This window comes from Pelobates fuscus, chromosome 3 (assembly GCF_036172605.1).
Source record: "Pelobates fuscus isolate aPelFus1 chromosome 3, aPelFus1.pri, whole genome shotgun sequence".
NCBI classification, from domain to species: domain Eukaryota; kingdom Metazoa; phylum Chordata; class Amphibia; order Anura; family Pelobatidae; genus Pelobates; species Pelobates fuscus.
Window position 1 is genome coordinate 236,756,348 of NC_086319.1, and position 22,569 is coordinate 236,778,916.

Below are 22,569 nucleotides of genomic sequence, written 5' to 3' on the forward strand. Positions count from 1 at the left end.
AGGTAGGAAGACAATGTAATAGAGCAGCAGCAAATGCTAGCAGAATGCTTGGTTGTATAGGGAGAGGTATTAGCAGTAGAAAGAGGGAATTGATCATGCCATTGTACAGAACACTGGTGAAACCTCACTTGGGGTATTGTACGCAGTACTGGAGAACACTGGTGAAACCTCACTTGGGGTATTGTACGCAGTACTGGAGAACACTGGTGAAACCTCACTTGGGGTATTGTACGCAGTACTGGAGACCGTATCTCCAGAAGGCTATTGATACTTAAGAAAGAGTTCAGAGAAGGGCTACTAAACTGGTTCATGGATTGCAGGATAAAACCAGGAAAGGTTAAAGGAACTTAACATGTATAGCTTGGAGGAAAGCCGAGACAGGGGGCGATATAATAGAAACATTTAAATACATAAAGGGAATCAAAACAGTAAAGGAGGAGACTATATTTAAAAGAAGAAAAGCTACCACAACAAGAGGACATAGTCTTAAATTAGAGGGGCAAAGTTTTAAAAATAATATCCGGAAGTATTACTTTACTGAGAGGGTAGTGGATGCATGGAATAGGCTTCCAGCTGAAGTGGTAGAGGTTAACACAGTAAAGGAGTTCAAGCATGCGTGAGATATGCATAAGGCTATCCTAACTATAAGATAGGGCCAGGGACTAATAAAAGTATTTTTAAAAATTGGGCAGACTAGATGGGCCGAATGGTTCTTATCTGCCGTCACATTCTATGTTTCTATATAAAAGTGTATATATATATGATCTAAGTAGATATTATTGAATTAAAAACTGTGCTTTAACTTTATTTTACTTTTTACAGGCTGCAGGGGGCTACCTGTCATTCCAGGCTCTCCTCCTGCTGGCACTGCTATGGAAGGCTATTCCGTCCATGTGATCATGAGGTCCTAGCGATCACATGGCCAAGGAGGGCCGGATCGGCAGCAGGGGGACTCCCTGGGATGCCAGGTAAGTCCCACCCCTTGTGATCGCTGGCGAGCGTGTAAGTGGCCAGGACGGTGTGGGCGTGCTATGCCGCCCGCTGGCGTTTAGAGCCGGGTCCCCAAAGGACAGCATAGCATGCCCACCGTCCTTAAGGGGTTAAAGCAGCTGGCTATTGCTACGCAAATCAATAGACATATTGGTGCCATATAAATACTACTATGAATAATAATGAGCAGAAAATGCAAACTTTTTAAAAAAACGTATTTATGGCAGGTAGATGTTGCACATTATCCATGTAAAACAGGTAGGGATATTAAAAGGGATACTATAGGCATCAAAGCAACTTTAGAGTAATGAAACAGTTTTGGTGTGTTGTTCATTCCCCTGCAGTTTCACTGCTCAATCCTCTGCCACACAAGAGATAAACTTTATTTATGCAGCCCTTGCCACACCTCCCTGCATGTGACTTAAATGCCTTCCTAAATACTTCCTGTAAAGAGATAGAATGTTTACATTTTATTGTACATTCAGTTTAATTTAGAATGTATTATTTCTGGTTGTGTTAATAAACCCTGCAGGAGCCTCCTGTGTGTGATTAAAGTTCACTTTACAGATTTAAGAAAGAATAACAAGGAATGAAAATATACGGAACACTGAAGGAGGATCAGATTATGGAGAAGTTTATAAGTAATTGATGAAGAATAACATAGATGATGATCAGAGATGGAAGATTGAGAAAAGAAGATAAAAGAAAAAAAAAAGTGGGAGAGGGAGACTTAGGACCAGTGGAGAGATCGGTATTGGCAGTAGTATGGAAAGCCGAAAAGTCGCTCAGAGCGGGTTATCAGGGGAATAGGCAGTACCTGCAGTTGAAAAAGTTAATATTCCTGGAACAAGTGGGACTGTTAAAGGCGGCTTCAAGTATATAATATCATTATTATCTTCTCTATGTCCTAATAAGCATCAAATCAATGTTTAGTAATGGTAGTATTAGCTAGTTCAAAGGGGACCTTTATGAGCCCCCTTCTAACCACGGAAAATGGGTTTAAAAGAGAATACTTTAGAAATAGAGAAAATTAAATCAATTAATACATACAGTTTTTTCTCATCAAAAATATACCTCCTCGCAAGGAACAAAGACGAGTAATATTCATAGACCGACATGAGTCATTCAATACATCTATAATATCTGGACAGATAGATAAATAGAAAATCTCTAAATTCAAAATCGCTTTGTAAGAAGGATTAAAGATATAGGGATATGACTATTGCACTGACAAAGCATAATATCCCATATAGTTGGGCGTTTCCCATCAAGTTTATAATTTAACACAACGAGAAGGCCAAGGATCCAATAGAGGAGTTGCACAAATTGGGAACTCACTTTGGGAATTAATTTTTCCATAATTTGTATATTGGATATAATTGAAAAAAAATAAAATAAAAAATAAAATAATAATAATTTATATGTATTATGATTCCTTAGAGAAAATATTTATATAAGTTTGAATACATGACACACTAACAAGTATTTAAGAACGAAGATATTGAAGAATGAGATGGGAGGCTGCAGATGATAACAAGATATAGGAATATTCACAACAGAATGTTGTAAATATGCTAACACATATATAAAGCACTCACAATTGGGGTAGATACAAAAAAGATTTTTTTTACCAGATGTGAGAGAGAATAACAACGAATGATAATATACGGAATCCTGATTAAATTAATAGAGGAGGACTTGAATATGGAGAAGTCTACAAATAATAGATGAAGAACAAGAGAGGAGAGAGGAATAGAGAAGATTGGAAAGATTCATTGATTTAAGTACAACAGAGATAAATCCATTTGCTGAATAGAATTTAAAAAAAAAAAAGGGGGGGGGGAAGATGAAGATAACTTAAAAGAATACTTCGGCATATAATTTACATCACTCATAAAGAATTCCTTTTTGAATCAGGGATACTTGGGGATACATTATGGTTCTCTCACTCGCTCTTAGTTCCTCATCGTGCCAGCAACTGTAACCTAGCTGAGTAATTTTCTTTTTTAAATCCTTTTTTTTGCTAGGGAATTGCTTAGCATAGACTAGGCATGGATTCAAAAGGTTTGAAAGTATTAGAATGTATGTCTGGGATGAAGGAAGAGCACGGTCGGTTTGGGAGAGAGGGAATGGGCTGAGTCACCTCTGATAAGAATATAGCACCTATCGTCAATTATGACGATTAAGGTGCTTTCAATAAACTCCCAGGGATTAAATTCACCACAGAAAAGGGGCTGCCTGTATAATTAATTAATAAATGGAAATATAGATATCTGTTTTAGACAAGAGACACATTGGAAGGAGGGAGATAAACAAAGATGGAGATATGCAAAATTTCCACTGATTTTCGAATCCAGACAAGATAAAAAAAAGAAGAGAGGGGTTGCCATATTGATAGCCGCACGACTAAAATTTGATCTGATACTAGAACAAAAGGATACCGAAGGCAGATATATCATAATCATCTGTAAGATTAATGACATATTCTATACACTAGTAAACATCTATGCCCCAAATGTATATTCCCAAAAAATTTTTGGTGGATAGTACAATATTATCAGAATTAAATGCTCCCATAAACAATGAAGAGATAGAGAGGAATAGCTGCTGAAAAGGCCTTCGATAGGGTTAGTTGGGTATTCTTGTCGGAGGTCTTAACAACTTTTGGGATACAAGATATTATTTATGATCGAATAATGAGTTTATATAAATTACCATCGGCAAAAGTATGTGGTGGGGGATTGAATTCTAAAGGATTTATGATAAACAATGGGACGAGACAAGGATGTCCATTGGCTCCAATGCTTTATATTCTTACCATAGAACCATTGGCCGCATTGATCAGACAAACAAAAGAGATACAGGGAATTAATATAGCAGCCCTACAATATAAGATTTCACTATATGCCGATGATGTAATCCTTACACTATCTTCACCTAATACATCTATTCCAGCAGTAATATCGAGTATTGAACAATTTAGCTTATTTTCAAACTATAAAATTAATATGTCAAAATCTCTTGTTCTGTATCATAACATCTTAGAATCGGATATCAATATTTTAAAAGAGAACTATAAATATAAATGGACATCTGAATTTATTGAATATTTGGGAGTTAGACTGGGATTTAATTGGAACAAAATTGAGATAATGTATTTTTTATGTCCTGAAGAAGAGGTAGATAATTTATCTATATGGAAACCTTTATATATTTCATGGATGGGGAGAATAAGCGCTATTAAAGATTATGTATTACCCAAACTTGAATATCTAATGAGATCAATCCCAATGAGGATACCAAAAAAAACATTGCTCGAGTTTCATGAAACCTTCCTGAAATTTGTCTGGGGATATAAAAAGTCAAGAACATCATACCAGATATTAAGCCGCAGACAAAATAAAGGAGGAGTATCTTTTCCTGATTTGATAATGAAACACGATGCAATAATGATTATGCATTTAATTAATTCAAAGTTTAAAGATTCAGAACAAACTTCTTGGGTAAATTTAGAACGACTATCTAATAATTTAGATTCAATTGCTTTAATTTGGCTGGATAAAATAGCTTTTAAAAAATTAAAAGTACAAAATAATATCTTGATAGAACTATATAATTATATGAATTACCTAAAAAAAAGATGTAAAATTGAAAATAATATTTCACTATCCGCTCCAATAGAGGTACTGAAGGGATATCTAATTGATATAAATTTGAGTAAATGGAAACAGGAAGGATATAAAGTCATGGGAGACTTTTATATAGATAAAAACATAAAGTCTTTTCAAGAAATATATGAATTGAATACCCCTTTAAAATCTGAGTTCTTAGCTTACCAAAAAATAAAAAATATTCTGAAAACTAAGTGTATTGAAGAAGATCTCTTTGATAAAATTGTATCGATTAAGGGGAAAGATAGGTTAATTTAAAAAATAAATAGAATATTAGATGATTATACTCCTAGGAACAAACTAAATAAAATAAGTACTTGGGAACAAGAAATAAAAATAGTTTTTACTGAAGAAGATTGGGCAAAGGCATTTAAATGAACAAAAAAAAACAATACATAATATTATTATTTATGAGAATTACATCAAGATTCTACATCGGTGGTACATGGTACCAGTAAAACTTTTTAAATTTCAAACAGGTTCTAGTGATATTTGCTGGCGATGTAATATGTTTATGAGCACACATTTACATATATGGTGGGACTGCCCAAGGCTTCAATTAGTGAAAAATAAATTGGAATTGGTAATAGGTGGAATCTATGGAATGAACATCCGATTAACCTCTTACACATTCCTATTTCATTTAGAATTACCAGACAGTATTATCTATTCTCATAGATTGACGATACAGATTATAATGGCATCAAAAATCTGTTTGGCTAGGCGATGGAAAACTAGTATAATCCCGATGTGGTCGGAGATACAAGCACAGATACATTTTCAAAAAACGATGGAAAAAGCAGTGTATGTCAATATGGGAAAAATAGAGGAATACTATAGAATATGGAATCCCTGGGAGATTGTGGACGCTTCAGGGGTGGTCTAGAAGGCTGATCCCCTCTTCTCCCGACAGTGCTCAAGAATGTATGGGATTAGTGTGAATGGATGAGTAATTGAGGTAGACTGTAGCTACGTCATCATGTTTAAATATAAATATTAAAAAAAAAAAGTACGAAATTATAAAATAATTGTTTTAACAAATGATGATAAGGTGTCTGATATTAAAATAAATTATCATAAAGATGTTATGAATCAAATACCATTATCTGATGTAAATAAAAAAATAAAAAAAAAGTTCACTTTACAGAGCAGGAGATAAACACCCATTTCACTGAACTCAATAAGAAGTAGTTCACTTTGCTATACCACCACGGAGCAAAGATAGGTGCCAAGCCACAAGTTACTGCTGGTCCCAAATTAATCATCAAAACTACAATATTGACATGCCAACACCAACATGTCAATATGGGCTGAAACAGGTCGGTCTGCATTTACTGAGTGAAGGTCAGTCCACTTACAATTATTTATATGGCGCTGACATATTTTGTAGTGCTGTACAATAGGTAAATCAAGATATATAATTAATTCTAACAAAAAAACATTTGACATACGGGAACATATGGGGACATATGGGAACAAAAGGTAAAAAAGGTCCCTGCACACACAAGTTTACAATCCCATAATAAGATTTATCGGTGCTACTCATTTAACCCCTTAAGGACCAAACTTCTGGAATTAAAGGGAACCATGACATGTCACACATGTAATGTGTCCTTAAGGGGTTAATATTGTTTATGCTATTTTCCATTGGTCGACAAGGGAAGAGATAACTAGGAAGCAATCATAGCTCATGTTCTCAGATATGCACATTTGTACACTGTTTTTTTCTCGAACGGCTGTCTATTTTGATTATATTTAAAAAGAAAACTCTATGCATCATATCCATTAGAGTGGCTAAGAGTGTCAGCTGATTACTCTCAGCCTTTGAGCTAAACCCTGCACAACCAACTTAGCTCAGAGCGGAGAGCTTCCAACTGTCTTTCTCTGAAAAACTGTGTTTACTGTAAAAAGCCTAAAGGGAACAATACAATAAGCTGTAGTTGTTCTGGGGACTATAGTGTCCCTTTAACTAACCAATTGTGCATTAGCAAATACTTTATTGCTTTATGAACTTTTGTAAAACCACCTTTACTACTAATGCAGTTTTATATTCAGAGATCGTATAGACATGATTTTTTTTTTTTCAATACTTTATTTTTGCGTGAACGTCCTGTTACAACAATACCTTACGACAAGTGGTATACATAGAGACATTAACGTAGGTAATAACCGTAATTCTGTTACGTTACACATAGTCCCATCATCGGTTAACCGTGTTAAGTCAGGCATGCAACAGATACATTACACTTTATTTTGTTTTTTGTGAATATTTGTGCGAACCAGCGGTGTGCAGCTAGTGTCCAGTTGTCTACGCTTGTGAAGCTATCGTGGTTTATTTGTATAGACATGATTTAATACAGATATTCTATTAAACATTCTTCTTCTGTGTGTATTTCAATAAACATACTTCAAAAACAGAACTATAATCTTTATTTACAAGTCAGATGTCCATTGTCAGAAAAAATACATGTTTGAGATTTATGTAAACCACATTAGTCCACCGAGTTTGTCCACACAGGTTTCCTTTTCTGAGAAAATGCTGCTATACCTTCCTGACCATCTTTTAATGCCAGATTTTTCACCATGATCTGAGATGTCAGTCTGTATGCATCATCAAGGTTTTGTGCCATTTGTCTATAAAATGTAGCTTTTCCCAGAGCAACCACTGAGCGGCTTGTATGGCAAATTTTGTGTGCAATGTTGGTTGTCTCTTTATCAAGATTCTCTTCTGGTACCACCTTGCTGATTAGGCCATGAAGCAAAGCATCATGGGCAGTTATGGGCTCACCTGTGAACAGCATTTCCAAGGCAACCTATTAAAAAATAAATAAAGAAATGACAACAAGTATAGAGAGCTTAACACACATAACGCACTTATGAGTCTTCCATATTTGTTAACCCTTAATGCTGTTAGGGCGTACTATGCCACCCTGCAAAAGCAGGCCTTTAACACAGTTAGGGTGGCATAGAACTTAATTCTTATCGCCTTCTATTAAAATAATTGTATTTACACACAGGAGGCTTTTATGGGCTCTATTATGCAATTAACATAGGAGGAGATACATTCTAAATTAAAGGGACACTATAGTCACATAGACCACTTTATCTCAGTGAAGTGGTCTGGGTGCAGTGTCCCTGTTCCACTTAGTCCGGCTGTCAGACTCCAGATCACCTAAATGACACTGAATGTCCTCACGCTCTGCATGAGGACATCAAGCATCAGTGAAATCCTCAGGAAAGCGCTGAATCAATGCTTTTCTATGTGGAGGGCTTTAAGTTCTCGCAAGCGCTCGGGGCACATGCACATTAAACTCCCCTGTCAGTTGACGCTGGAGAAGGTGAAACGTATGAGCCAGCCCCGAGGGACATCTTCGCTGGAATCAGGTAAGTGATTAAAGGTTTTTTTTTGTTTGTTTTTTTAACCCTTTCCATGCTGGAGGGGGACAAAGTTGTATTCCTAACACTATAGAATTCCTTTAAACATAATGGGCAATAAAGGGATCTACAAACAATTAGGCTCTATTTTCAGGAAAAGTATAGGGAAACTGTGTGAGCCACAGCCATGAGAGGTGTGGTATTTATTTTTTGGCCATAGGAGGGAACCTTACGACTGGTTTAGTAAGTGTGGGTAACATATTAAATCTGATTAACTGACACTTTTTCTTTTTACACTTTTTCCAGTGATTCTTTCCTGACCAATTTTGGAATGGTTGATAGCTGATCTATTTTTCATTTCTATATTATTACAATTGCCATTATATATATGCCCTCTATTCATTAGTTACAGTTTTTTTTGTTGTTTGTTTTTTTACTATATCTATTTTTTCATCTAGCTATGCATACTTGGCACAAGAGTCCGGCCCCATTTTTGTCTGTCAGGACACTCACAAGGGTCTTCACACAGGCACTCCCTTTTATGTCCTTCTATTCCTTTTTTTGCAGGGGTTTCTTTGCTGTGTATAGCCCTTACCATCTAACCTTATGACTGGTTGTATCACTGCACTGATAATTATTTTAGCTCATACAAGAGGTCTTAAGTCTCCAAAGCTTCATTCGCTGTATTACGGCGAGTTGTAACTTTCACAATATACCTAAATGTTTGTACATATGACCACCTTCTAGCTAAGTTATGCTGTAAACTTGCTTATTTACATAAGGTGCACCCTGTATTTACATAAGGTGCACCCTGTATATCTCTGCCACTCGTCCCTTTCTATCTTGGTGGTTTACGTCTCATTTTGGTGTTCATTTGATGCTTGATTGTTGTTGTACTACACTGTAATACTTTCAATAAACCTTACAGCTAATGTTGTTTAGGTGCTTAAGAGAGTTGAAATCCCTGCACAATTTATGGATGGATATACCCACTGTTTTTTTTTTTTCCCGTTTAGAATTCCAGCACATTGGACTTTTTCTTTAGAAAACGTTCACATTCATTTGCACTACAGTAAAAGCAACAACACATCACAGATCTAAAGGATTTCAGAGAAAATAAGTTAGAGTACCTTCCTTGGCACTGCTCGTCCTAAGGCCACAGCAGGTGTGGAGCAGAACAGTCCAACGTTGACACCAGGTGTTGCAAACTTGGATTTAGGTGAGGCCACTGCAATGTCACAGCTAGCAACAAGCTGGCACCCTGCTGCTGTGGCAAGGCCATTAACCTGTGCTATAACTGGTACTGGAATGGCCTGTATTGAGGTCATAAGCTGCAAAAAAAAAAAATGCACTTCAGTACAGCAGTGAACTGGAAGGATTAACCATTATATTTGAATATTTTTACTGAGACTGTAAACTTTTTTTTTTGTATTATTACATATAAAGCAAACTTTAAACCTACCTTACCCCTTGGGATTTCTTGAAGATCAGGGGTTAAGGAGGCTCTCACTCTCCCAATAGAAATTCACAGCAGTAGTTGACCACCCAGAGCGTGGGAATATCTCCTTCAAATATTTTTCTTTTTCAAGAAGTAAGGCATAGAGCATTTGAAAATAAACATGACAACTGTCAATGCATACTAGGAGAGTTCACCACTACACTTATTGGAAAGCCACCGAACATGTTCCATTAGGGTACTTACTCAGAGGTCTATCAGTAAGTAACCGATTAGTACAAATGGTGTTAGGCGGTTCTCAATGCAGTGCCGATTCATTTTTATTTTTGCAATAAATGCTAATATATAAATGCTAATATATTATGTTCTAGTCTTGGAGTTTTCCCTACCCTATGGGTGGAAGTCTGTCTACTGCTATAAATGTCTATTACTACAGAGAAACTGACTATTGCATAACCTTGCTGATCTAGTAACCATGGCCAGATCTTGATGTATAGCAATTTCAGTGAACTACTCTAAACACTATTCAAATTCACATAAATGTGCAACACAAGAAAAAAATAATATGCTCCCAAGTGCCCTGTTGTTCTCTCTATTTTATCAGAGAGGAGGTACACACCACAACAGTTCCCCATCCCACTTTTTATATAGAAGAGGCAATCAATTAACAATATCTTCACCTCTTCCAAGATGGCCATTATTTATTTTAACTAATCACAAGTGAACTTGGGTCACTCAGATTATTATTAATTTAGTTTCTTTAAATTCAGGAATTTTGAATCACAGATCACAATTTATAGTACTGACTCTGAGTTCACTTAAAAAATAAATAATGATAAAAAATGTTTGAATAATGATACACTGACTACATTTATACCCACTGCTTAGCTCACTTCTGCCATTGATAAAGGTCTCCCAACATTCTTTGCCAAGTGGGAAAACAACATAGGGGTCATTTAGAAGGTGTGGACGGAAAGGAACTTTGTGAGGCTTCCTTAAAAGTCTCACTATCAGTAGGTTTACAAAAACAGTGTTTTAAAAATAGAAAACTACTGGAAACCAATTGGCTCTGTCTTCTCTCAGCTATTCAAAATTCCATTGCACCAGAGTGTTCCCACTGTATTTAAACTCCTGGTTGCAGCACAAATGTGAGATGGTGAAGAAGGTGGACGAAAAAAAACCCCAAAACTGTAAAAACTTCCCAGCCCTATTGTAGTATGTAACGTACCGATTTACATATGATTAGGCAATACTTGCAAAATGTCTTTTGTAATGTATTTGCCAGTTTCAAAATAAAGAATTGTAAATACATTTAGAAAAAATGTTAATCACAGGCCCAATTTTTATTTACTTTTCTAACTATGCAGCACATCATATATACAGTGAGAGAAAAAAGTATTTGATCCCATGCTGATTTTGAATGTTTGTCCACTGACAAAGAAATTATCAGTCTATAATTTTAATGGTAGGTGGATTTTAACAGTGAGAGACAGAGTAACAAAAAAAAAATCCTGAAAAACACATGCCAAAAAAGTTATAAATTGAGGGGGGCGGGGCCTAACCATCATGGCCGACGGCTGTGTTTCATGAGAGCTCCTTACATAAGCTGAGTAATTCAAACCTTTTCATGCGAAATGGCACCCCACAGAACTACTCAAGCGACTACTAACCTGACTGACTGTTGGGAAGCCATTTGAGTCAATTCTAGAGCCGCACTCTATAGCTAGTGGCCCAACACAGCAACTGAGGCCTACTCACCTGGCATGCACCATAGAGGGGAGAAACGGCCGATCTCCCAGCCTGCAGCAGCCCCTTGTGGCATGGGTGGGGGATATCCCGGTCCCCACTGGGTGAAAAAGCCAAAAAGCTTCCCTCACACTACCGCACCAACCCGCCCAGCCGCAGCAGCCCCTTGTGGCATGGGCAAAATGGCCGACACTCAGATGGAGCCAACTGTGCCACAATGGGAAGCTAAGTTCCTGGCTGCATTCAACGAAATCTGCTCAGCTTTCTGGCACCGAGTTGAATCCCGTTCAAGGCTGCCGCAACCGCATATACCTCCAGACATACAGGCGCTCACAGCAAATGACCACGCAGCCTGTCTCACCTCCGAAGCGGAGACTAGCTTGGAGCTGAGCCCCCACACCGCTCACCCTTCTTCTGGGCCGAACGCCCATGTCCTGCACGGCCATCCACACACCCAAGGAGACAACCAGATTCTGAAGAACCCAGGGGCCCACGATACTGGACCTCAATGCCGGCAGCTCGGTTCGGTCATGAACCGCTGTCCTCCCGAACCACAGGCCAAACTGGGACACTCCTCCGCATGATTCCCAAACCCGCTGGGGGGCCTCAACCACTATAAGCATAGCCAACTTCTTGGAGGACTCCAAGACCTAACCCTGGACAAAATTCAGGAAGAAACTTGTGGCTCCAGCACAATGGACTGTGTGGTAGCCCAGGGCTGGCAGGATACGGAGGTGCCGGACTTGGTGCTACTCTGCAGCCGGGGCAGCACACATAAACTATGTTAGGGCAGTTCTGCTTATTATAATCTCTTTTGTGTCACACAATCCTACGGCTGACACCCGGTGGTAAACATAAATGTTTTTATCTCATAAGTTTATCTAGCTTGACTCTCATAATCTAGTTACTTACCTTGACTAAGCTTGTCATCATAGTTAGCAATCACTACCAATGCCTAAGATGTGTAATTGCTTTATCATAACTTCTTTCATTATCACTTCTACGCAATGTACAGTTTTACTCATTGTTTCTCCTGTTATATAAAAAAAAAAATGCTGTATCTCTGAGATTTACTGACAATCCTGCTCTTAACCTCGCTGTATCTTTTCACTAAATGTCATTGCAAGTTTGTTAACCAACCTATGCATTGCAAAAATAAAGAATTATAAAAAATAAAAAGTTCTAAATTGATTTGCATGTCAATGAGTGAAATAAGTATTTGACCCCTTCGATTTAGTACTTGGTGGCAAAGCCCTTGTTGGCAATCACAGAGGTCAGACGTTTCTTGTAGTTGAAAAATTGTAAAATAAAGTGTGTTGGCGCTTCTCACAAAGTAAAAGTGCAGGGGTGTTATGAAAGGTGTGTCACCTTATACACCTATAATGATAGTGAAATAAAAACAGTGTACAATACACCCCCAAGTGGTCGCATATATGTAAATATAAATACTTAGCACTATAAGATAAATACAAGTGGAGTAGAACGATATAAAAAACACACATAGTGCTCACCGAATAATTAAAACATATAAAATCAGGTAGAATAAAACTCACACAGTAGAGAGCAATATCAGGCTCTATAGAGGAGGCAAAAAGGTGCCTATACAGGCTTCGATGTAGGTGTATGAAGAGATCAGTTGTCCAAAAAATAAGTAGAAATAAGTATTTATTGGAACATATAAGGGACAATAATCAAAAAAGTGAGCAGTGCCAGCAAAGAAATAAAATGCAAAGAATGGCACTGCTAGTAATAAACAAATAAAATATAATATAAAAGTCCCAAAAAAAACAAACAACAGACGCGTTCCAACCCTCTCAGGGGTCTTCCTCAATGCTGACTGATCTTGTCATGATTCATGAAACTGAGTTTTATTCTACCTGATTTTATATATGTTTTAATTATTCAGTGAGCACTATGTGTTTTTCTGTTTGTGTTCTTTAGATCGTTCTACTCCACTTGATCGTTCTACTCCACTGCCTATGGTATCATAGGCAGCATTCCTCCTCCTCCAAACACGGCAAGTTGAGGCCAAAGAGCTCGATTTTGGTATCATCGGACCACAACACTTTCACCCAGTTCTCCTGTGAATTATTCAGATGTTCATTGGCAAAACTCAGATGGGCCTGTACATGTGCTTTTTTTAGCAGGGGGACCTTGCGGGCGCTGCAGGATTTCAGTCCTTCACAGCGTAGTGTGTTACAAATAGTTTTCTTGGTGACTATGGTCCCGGCTACAGTGGCATACTAAAGGGGGTGCCCAGTGCAGACTGTGTCAGGTCCTGGGTCACTGACCGAGGACACGACACTAGGAGGGAGCCGGCGGCTTGCTCGATATGCCGCCGGGTGCGATGCCCCTCCTGCGCGGGAGACAGAATGCTTGCTGATTGATAGGGGATCAAATACTTATTTCACTCATTGACATGCAAATCAATTTATAATAATTTTTTTTTTATTCTGTCTCTCACTGTTAAAATACACCTGCCATTAAAATTATACTGATCATTTCTTTGTCAGTGAGCAAACGTTCAAAATCAGCAGGGGATCAAATACTTTTTTCCCCTCACTGCATATATTTTATTTAATCAACAAAATCAGCGCGTATTTAGGAGCAAAAAAAATGCATATTTCAAGACTCCAGCTCACCTTAGCACAGGTGTTAAATACTTCAGTATGATAATCTTTGCCGTACTCTGGTGTCAGTTCTTTTAGGTTGTGTCCAGATGAAAACACAGGTCCTTCAGCTGTGTGAGAGGCATGTCACAAACAAGAGAAAAGGTTACATGGGGCTCAAAAGGTAAGCACAGTTACAGATAAAAGGGTCTAGTTTTACTTCTTGGCACAGGCCAAAAATGTGGAGATGCAGCAAATATACACCAAAATGCTATCTATTAATTAAAACACTTGAGCTGTGTCACCCCACTCCCCAGCTCCTGTCAAATGCAACGAGTATCATAGGAAAAAAACAACAACTATCACAGCAGTTCATGTAAGTTACATACACATGGAAACCACCTGTACGATTCACATGCACTTGGAAACAACAGCCTAACGGCAGAGCTGATTTCAAGGGAGCAGACTTCAAAAACATTTGCAAATTCAGATGTCTCAAAACGATTCAACCCCTGTTACCAAAAAATAGCAATACCTATTAACATACAACACAACAACACATTACAGCATTAAGCACTATCACATAAATAGGTGTGTTTATATAAAAAAAAAAAGAAAGCACGGTCTGTAATGAAAATTGCTCCACTAGAGGGTATAATCTCTGGCATGTCTATCCCCTCCTTTAAAAAACATCTGATCATATGTGGAGGTGTAACATATTGAAAGGGGTTTTTACATTGTGCTTTAAAATCAGATGTATGTAATTTGATTGTCGACTTTTGACTTGTCCACTTATCCCGTAAATGAGCTGGCCAATGGGCCTGCAAGTGGTATGTTTTCTCATGGACACCGAGTTTTTTTTTTTTTTTTCTTACTTATGTTATACACGTATTTTATGCATGATTAGACCTGCGTGTCTTACTATTTCACTTTTGATGAATCTGCAAACAAATAAACAGATTTAAAAAAAAAAAAGAATATTATTATCACAAGTGTGTGTATTGTAGCCCATGGATCAGCACAGCTAGGGGAGTGGGCTTTGACAGAGCCAGGAGGTAGGCATAACAGCCAAAGGAAGTTGAATGACAGCTAGCATGCTGGGTTGGGTGGAGCTACAATGGGAGTATTTATACCGGCCATTTTGTGAAGTGGCCATCTTAACTTAACCTAAACTTCAGTTGTCTCTCCCACCCTCCCTGACTTTGGTTAGGTTATAAGATTTTCACATTTTTTCACAGCGGCGGGGAATGGCCAGGTTAAATCGGGGGGTAGATGGAGGAGGAAGTGGGCATCTGGAGTTTTACTGTGGATTAGGCAGTGTTACACATGGTTGGTAGGTTCGAGGCAGTCGGTGACTTTGAACGTGGGGGTGTAGCGGTGTCTTGGTACACCCCAACAATTTTATCTGGTGGAAACGTGGTCATATTGGACGGCCAGTTTCTGTATTAACATGTTAATTAGATTATTTATGGTCATCATTGTGGGGTCATTGCCAGGGGTATGTTATGTATATGGGGGGGATGTTGGCTTTAATAATATTTGTTGTCAATGACTCTATTTGTTATTCCTTAATTAATTAATTAATTAATTAATAAAGCTGTGGACTAATATTTCCAATAGATATTCGCAAGTATGTGATGACACCAGAGTTGTTTGTGTATTAGATTGGTTGCTTTACATTATATTTTTGTTCAATGTGCAGGTTTTGTGTTGAGTAGAATCTGTCTATTTGCTCTCCCTTCCTATTTATTTAAGTATTAACAATATAGAAACAATGGCCAACCCAAGCTCCACCAGTATACTCTACTTTTGTATTGTTTAGGTTGTCGATTTGTGGCAACTACCCCTCAGGCTTATATTCCTAATTAAACCAACAATTTATACAAACAAAATTATCCAGAACTTCCCTCCCCCCCACAAAAAACAAAACTTACATAGCAATATACTGTTTTTTGTTTTTAATCACACCAGCTTAAAAAGTTTGCAAAATATGTGGAATTATTTTCCTTGTTGTAGATGGGAAATCCACTCCACTTTTAGGGGAGGCACCAGTGGGAGCAAATAGTTCCACATATTTTGTACATTCAACGTCTTTCAGCTGTTGTGATTTAAAAAACAACATTATTACACTATGTGCATTTTTTCATTTTAAATATACAGCTGTAACCTTGAATATTCTATCTGTGCATACATAGGTATATCCTGGCAAATGACTACAACTACATTTTATCGGAGTATCCTAGCCTTTGGAATCCGTTCTTCCTATCTTCTCATTCTCATCCTTTGCTTCTTAGGCCAGGTATAGGCAACCTTCAGCTCTACAGATTTCATAATGTTCTTACAGCCATAATGCTGGCAAAGCGTTAAAGGAGATGTATTCCACAGCATCTTGAGTGCTGAAGGTTGCCTACCCCTAGGGCCGGCGCTTCCTATAGGCCTATTAGGCAGCCACCTAGGGTGCCAGCAGGCAGAGATTTACTGCTCGCTCGTGCCCCCCTCTATCAATTGGTACTATTTATTTAGAGAGTGTGCCACGTTATCGGGTGCTAGGGAGCACATACATGCACACAAAGCCAAGACCCCCTCCCAGACACCCACTGCGGCAGCACAAGGTCACATAATTTGCTTGCTCTCACCTCCTACCCTATAAGTGGGGACAAGTGGGCGAGGGCACAGAAAGTAAGGCTGATTCAGGCAGTGACGGGGCCACAAGGCGCAATCAAGATACCTGGAACGCATGAACAGCTAACTGATATGAAATTACAGTGTGGACGTCATTCAACATGGGTCAGAGAGGGCCTCAGTTTGCATAGTCAATGTGTGTGTGTGTGAGTAAGTCTACATGGGTAAGTGCGTGTGTGAGTCAGCTTGCATTGGTCAGAGTGTGTGTATCTGCATGGATCAGTGTGGGCGTCAGTTTGCATGGGTGTGTGTGTGTGTGTGTGTATGTATATGAGTCAGTCTGCGTGAGTGGGTGGAATGAATGGTGAAGCAAATTTTTTTTTGCTTAGGTTGGCAAAGCTTCTTGCACCAGCCCTGCCTAACCTTGTCCTAGTCTAACTAAATATTTGGATTTCAACCTTGGCACTACATTGTCTTGATGAACCGATCTAAAAGATTCTCCTTGTTGTCTCTCGGTTTGCTTAAGTAGCTCCTACTAAAATTAGTTAAATCTACTGTTCATTTATGCCAAATTACCCATATTGCTGATACTAAATCAGTTTACTTAGATTTAAACCCTCTGTTGGGGACTTTAACCTGCTCTCATAATAGGCACATAATATTCACTGAGCTATACTTTATTTTTTTCTATCATTTTTGTTCTGTTTAATTATTTGCTTCTAAGCACTGCCAATTTTTAATTCCTGAACCTTCTTCCAGATACATTGCTTTAACTTACATTGTTACAATTCTAGCCACTGAGTTTGTTCTACAATGCAAGTATTTTCTTACAAAGCATGAAATACAAAACCACAATTATGATGTATCTCAATATGAAGTTTGCGTGGCTGTGACAACATTAGAAATGACGTAGTTCCTATTTAGATTGGCCAGACTTCTCACTGAGCTGCATTGAAAGTCTGTGATTGGATATCCACAGAAAGTATGGCCCAGGTTTGAAGGGGAGGGCTGGCAAAGGCTTCACACAAGAGATCTACATCACTTGCAAACTGTTTCTAGATATACACCAATGACAAAATTCATAGTTAAATGAATGCATGTCTTCATTGGTGGTATATCTACTAAGCAGTAATTTTTGGGGGGCAGTGGAGTGTTCCTTTAATTGATAGTATCAATATTCTATTGAATTCCGTTTGGGACAGCCACCTAATTAATTTTACTTTTTACACTGAATGTCCTACCTAGAGATGCATTGATTCAATGCATCTTTATGAGGATATGCTGATTGGCAGAGCGCAGCATTTTGCCGTGCATGTGCAATAGCCTCCCAATGCTTCCCTATAGGAAAGCATTGGATTGTCTAAGATCATCAAGACTGATTCATCACTGCAGGGCACACAAGGGAGCAGAGCAAGAAGAGCAGGAAGATTACAGGTTCCTTGCCACCCACTTCATTCTCACACAGCTGCCCACCTTGGGGGAGCCCAAAGGTGTCAAGTGCTGAACTGGCTGACAAACACCCAGGTTCCAGTTGAAACCATATATAAAATGTATTTGACAGTCAACTGAAAGCGAATTCAACAGTTACCTTTTTCTAGCAATTTTCATTTTGTTTCCACACACATGCAGCTATCACACTTTTCGAACTGGCATTCTTAATATTCTGTCATGTGGCATTTAAGCTGGTAAACAAATACCTGCGATAATAATAACCCTCAAAGCCACATCATCAATGTCACGCAGGATGTCATTCTGCAGAGACTGAAGCATGGCAAGTGACAGGGCATTCCTCTGCCGTGGATTATTCAGTGTTATCCTCCTGTACAGAAATAAATTAGTATGGCTATATCATTAATTCTCGTTCACAACATAATAAAATAATTTGTTTGCTATAAAGGAACATGACTGGCTGAGTATGACTAATTTTAATGTATTATAAAAAAGACAGGACTTTAGAAAATATACGATCAATCAGGGCTCGACAAATCCCAGGCACCAGATTGCCATGGCGACCAGGAAATTTGTCCTGGCACCTGGGATTTGTGAGCCTGTTTAGCCCCCGAAATGACCGGCTGACTGAGAGCAGAGGAGAGCAGTCAGCTCACGGAGGGCTGAGGCAGGTAGGTAGCTGACAGAGGGAGGGGGTGGCCAGCTCATGTATTTCTGAGGGAAAGAGGCAGGCAGCTGAGGGAGGGAGGCGGACGTCCGGCTCATGTATTGCTGAGGAAGGCAGGGGCAGTTCATGGAGAGCTGCGACAGGCAGCTGACAGTGCAGCGGCGAGGGAGCTGTAATCTCCTTGCTCGGCTCCCTCGTGTGCCTTGCAGTGATCCTGGGAGCTGTGTTGTGACATCACTCTGGCCCCCGGCTCACCAAACAGTACTCGAGTGTCTATCTGTGTGTGTGAGTATGTCTGTGAGTGTGTGTGTCTGTCTGTCAGTTCCCTCCAATCACATGGGAAAGGTGTTTTTACTCGCCTTTTTCCCCACACCGTGCTGGTGACGCAGCGGCTAGCCCCACCTCCATGGCTGAGATCATCAATCTTGATGATCTTAGCCTATCAAATGCTTCCCCATAGGAAAGCATTGGAAGACTATTGCACATGCACAGCAAAATGCCACTGTGCCAATTAAACTTCTCATATTGATGCACTGAATCTATACATCCCTATAACGGAACATTAACATAAGTGCTGCACAGTGTGAAAGCACTGACCCAGGAAGCACCTCTAAAAGACGTCTGAGTGACTGTTACTAGAGGTGCAATGGAAACACTGCCTTACCAGTGATCTCAGCCACGGAGGCGTGGAAGCAGTGGTGTATCCTGGTTTTGTGCTAGCCCAAAGGCCCTAGGCAGGACAAAACACAGGCGCCCCCTTCCCCCCCCCCGCATTCTAAATACACACACACACACATTCACTGACAGATACACATACACTCGCTAACAGACAAACACACTCACCAACAGACACACACTCACTCACTAGCAGACACACACACTAACAGACACACACACACTCACAGGCAAACACACTAACAGAAACACACTAACAACAGATACACACACTCACCCACATTAATATTTTTTAAAATTTATTTAAACCCCCCCCCCCCCCCCCAGCCTCCTTACCTTTGGGAATGCTGGGGGGTGTCTCTTCCTCCCTGGTGGTCCAGTGGCTGCTGGGCGAGCGGCACTGGCTGGCGGCTGGCGAGGGAGCACTTCCTCTGAGCTGTCTGCTCAGCTCCCTCGCTCGCCTCAGAGTGAGGCTGGGAGCCGGAATATGACGTCATATTCCGGCTCCCAGCCTCACTCTGCGGTGCGCGAGGGAGCTGAGCAGAGTGCTCAGAGGAAGTGCTCCCTCGCCAGCCGCCAAGCATGTCTGTTAGACATTTGCCTTGGGCATTTGGGGGCGGCTTTTTTTGCCGCCCCCTGGAAAATGCCGCCCAAGGCAAATGCCTTGTTTGCCTCACGGGTAATACGCCCCTGCGTGGAAGAAAAGGTGAATGAAATCATCTTTTCAGAGCGCTCTATGGGGAGCCACGTATGTAAATAGGCACTATAGTGTTAGAAATACATGTTTATATTCCTGACATTGGTGTTCCTTTAATATTAAAGCACTTTAGCTTGCTCAAAAGCTTTACGTGTGAAGATTTGTGCTCTTTTTTCATTTTGTAAAATGTGCAGATTTCAATAGAAATGGACACTTGTATGAATTTTACCTGGTTATAATGCCCTGGTTTTCAATCACACAAAAGGTCCTGTTACTTCCTGGTTTGGTTAGCTCAGTGGAGCTTAACTGAGAGGCAGCAATTGCACAGAACACCTGCCTTGCAAAGACTTCTCATTAAGCTGCACTGGGAAATATGTGATTGGACAGCTGGGGAAGTCTGGGTGGGGTAAGAAGGGGAGGGCTGGTAAAAGCAGGAGACAAGAGAAATGCAGGTCTCACAGGCTGTTTTTAGATATATCCCCAATAAAAAAAATTCATAATTAAATGCATGTACGTTTTCAGTTGGGGGTGTATCTACTAAACAGTTATTTATTTATTTTGTGTTTGGGCAGTGGAGTGTCCCTTTAAATGGTGACCAGGAATCAGAGCCACATCTTTTGCAGAACCACAACTCCCATTAAGCTTTGATGCACAAGATCTGCATGGATGATAAAGTAAGAGATTGTGATTTTGTAACAGCTGGGGATTTCCCAGGTCACTCCAGCTTGAAGTTTATTCATCCTGTGCTCCACAAGGACCTTTCCCTTACCTTATACCCTCCTGCTGCAGGCAGACAGTGAGTGGTTTGGGGTCAGCCTGCCCAGCAATGCTATACCTCCTCACCCTACAGTCCGATACTGCTACTGCTGGGAACAAGCATAGCCTAGTGTAAGACTGTAAGCCACATCGTCTGATCACTGCTCCTGTCATCCTCAGGGCCATGTTTACAGCAAGGTTGCACTGAGTATACGGCACTGCTTATTAACAGACTGTATACAGTGCTGCCCCCTGCCGACAGGATGACCTGACAGCAGCACATTTCCTTGCTCTAATACACTTCGCTGAACATGCAGCACTCGCTGGGGTCTGCAAGTGACAGCTCGGCGAATACCATTTATTTAAAAGAACATCACACGCAGGAGTACTAATAATATTAAAAAAATGTGATGAAAAGAGATTCCCATCTTTGAAATCCATGCATTTGCTGCAATGCATATTGCTCATTTTAGACAAAAAACAGGGATAAACTCTAAGCCAAGCATGTGAAACTCAAAGGCTAGCACGGGCCACATAAACAAGGTTTACGTTTATGTGGGCCGCAAAAAAACCCTAAACCTTACATTTTAATATAAACGTTTGTTTTGAAAAGTACAGTATAAAAAAAAACAGCATCCCCTTTTAAACCCCAGTGCCCCCCTCTGTACTAAATCCCAGTCCCCACCCCTGTACTAATTCACAGTCCCCCCTCTATACTAAATCCCAGCACCCCCTCTACTAAATCCCAGCCCTTGTTTAAAAAACAAAACAAAAAACAATATTAGCCAACAAGCAGACTCCACTCACATTGCTGCTGCCAGTATGCGACTCCGGAGTCCGGCCTTTGGTATACCCCCATTGGCGCCATCTGCATCCTGTGCCAAACGGATTCTCCTGTTACTCCTTGTAAACCTGTGAAGGTGGAACACGTTGATGTCACATTAGAATGTGACGTGGCATTTCGTGTCTCCATGCACCTCCAGGTCGTCCACTGTCCAGCCGCGGCCATCGCAACACTGACCAACACACTGACAGACACACACACACTCTCTGACAGACAGACACACATACTGACAGACACACACACACACACACACACACACACACACACTGACAGTCAGACTGTCGTCATTTACACATTCTTGCACACACTCACATCATTTTATTTATTGCTCCCTACCTTAGTAAGCTGGTGTGGGGCTCTCCCTGACCTTCTCTCGGGAGCTCAGTCTTCCTGCTCCCTCACGCGTGCAGTTTAGTGATGTCGGCATCACTACAGAGGGCGTGTGCGAGGGAGCAGTCAGGAGCAGGCAGACTGAGCTCCCTCGCTGCCGCCAGGGACCTATCCTCTCCGACCGGGTAATTTTGGCAGAGTAGGCACCTGCAATGTGGGGAGAGCAGGTGCCTACTCTGCTTTAGTAAGCATGGCAAACTCGCAGGTTGCTGGGCCACAAAAATATTCATTGTGGGCCGCATGCGGCCCGTGGGCCACGAGTTTGACGTGCTTGCTCTAAGCTGTTTAGCAAATTAACCTGAAAAAAGTTTGTCCACTAAAAAGAGGGTTGTGAAGAGTTGACAAGTTGTATTATTTTAGCAAAATTTAAGGAAGAACCCAAAATCTGAAGTAATATAGCAAATCAGCTATTGAATAAATACAATTTGGGGCCCAATTCGAAGGTCAGCATCAAATGTTGTGGACAGGGGCGGACTGACCGGTCGGGCACTTCGGACGTGGTCGGAGGGCCCGGCCGGCAGGGGGGCCTGCCGCTGCCGTGCACATAACATAATGTGCACGGACTTCAAAATAATTTTGCAGGCGATCGGGGTACGGGCTTGGCGCAGCAATATTTACCTCT

General features: G+C 40.1%; 1 protein-coding gene across 2 annotated transcripts; it reads right to left on the reverse strand.

The window, feature by feature from the left end:
* Window positions 1-7,074: 7,074 nt before the first annotated feature.
* On the reverse strand, window positions 7,075-20,922 carry ECHDC3 (enoyl-CoA hydratase domain containing 3). 2 transcript variants are annotated; one of them, XM_063448230.1, is made up of 6 exons: window positions 20,832-20,922; window positions 20,727-20,801; window positions 18,167-18,288; window positions 13,881-13,978; window positions 9,167-9,367; window positions 7,075-7,474 (listed from the first exon to the last, which is right to left on the reverse strand). In XM_063448230.1, the coding sequence occupies exons 1-6, from the start codon at window positions 20,897-20,899 to the stop codon at window positions 7,154-7,156; spliced, it is 885 nt and encodes a 294-aa protein (XP_063304300.1). In that variant the 5' UTR covers window positions 20,900-20,922; the 3' UTR covers window positions 7,075-7,153. The 2 variants fall into 2 exon arrangements, with proteins under 2 accessions (XP_063304300.1, XP_063304299.1); XM_063448229.1 differs by having other exon boundaries at window positions 20,727-20,922.
* Window positions 20,923-22,569: the final 1,647 nt, after the last annotated feature.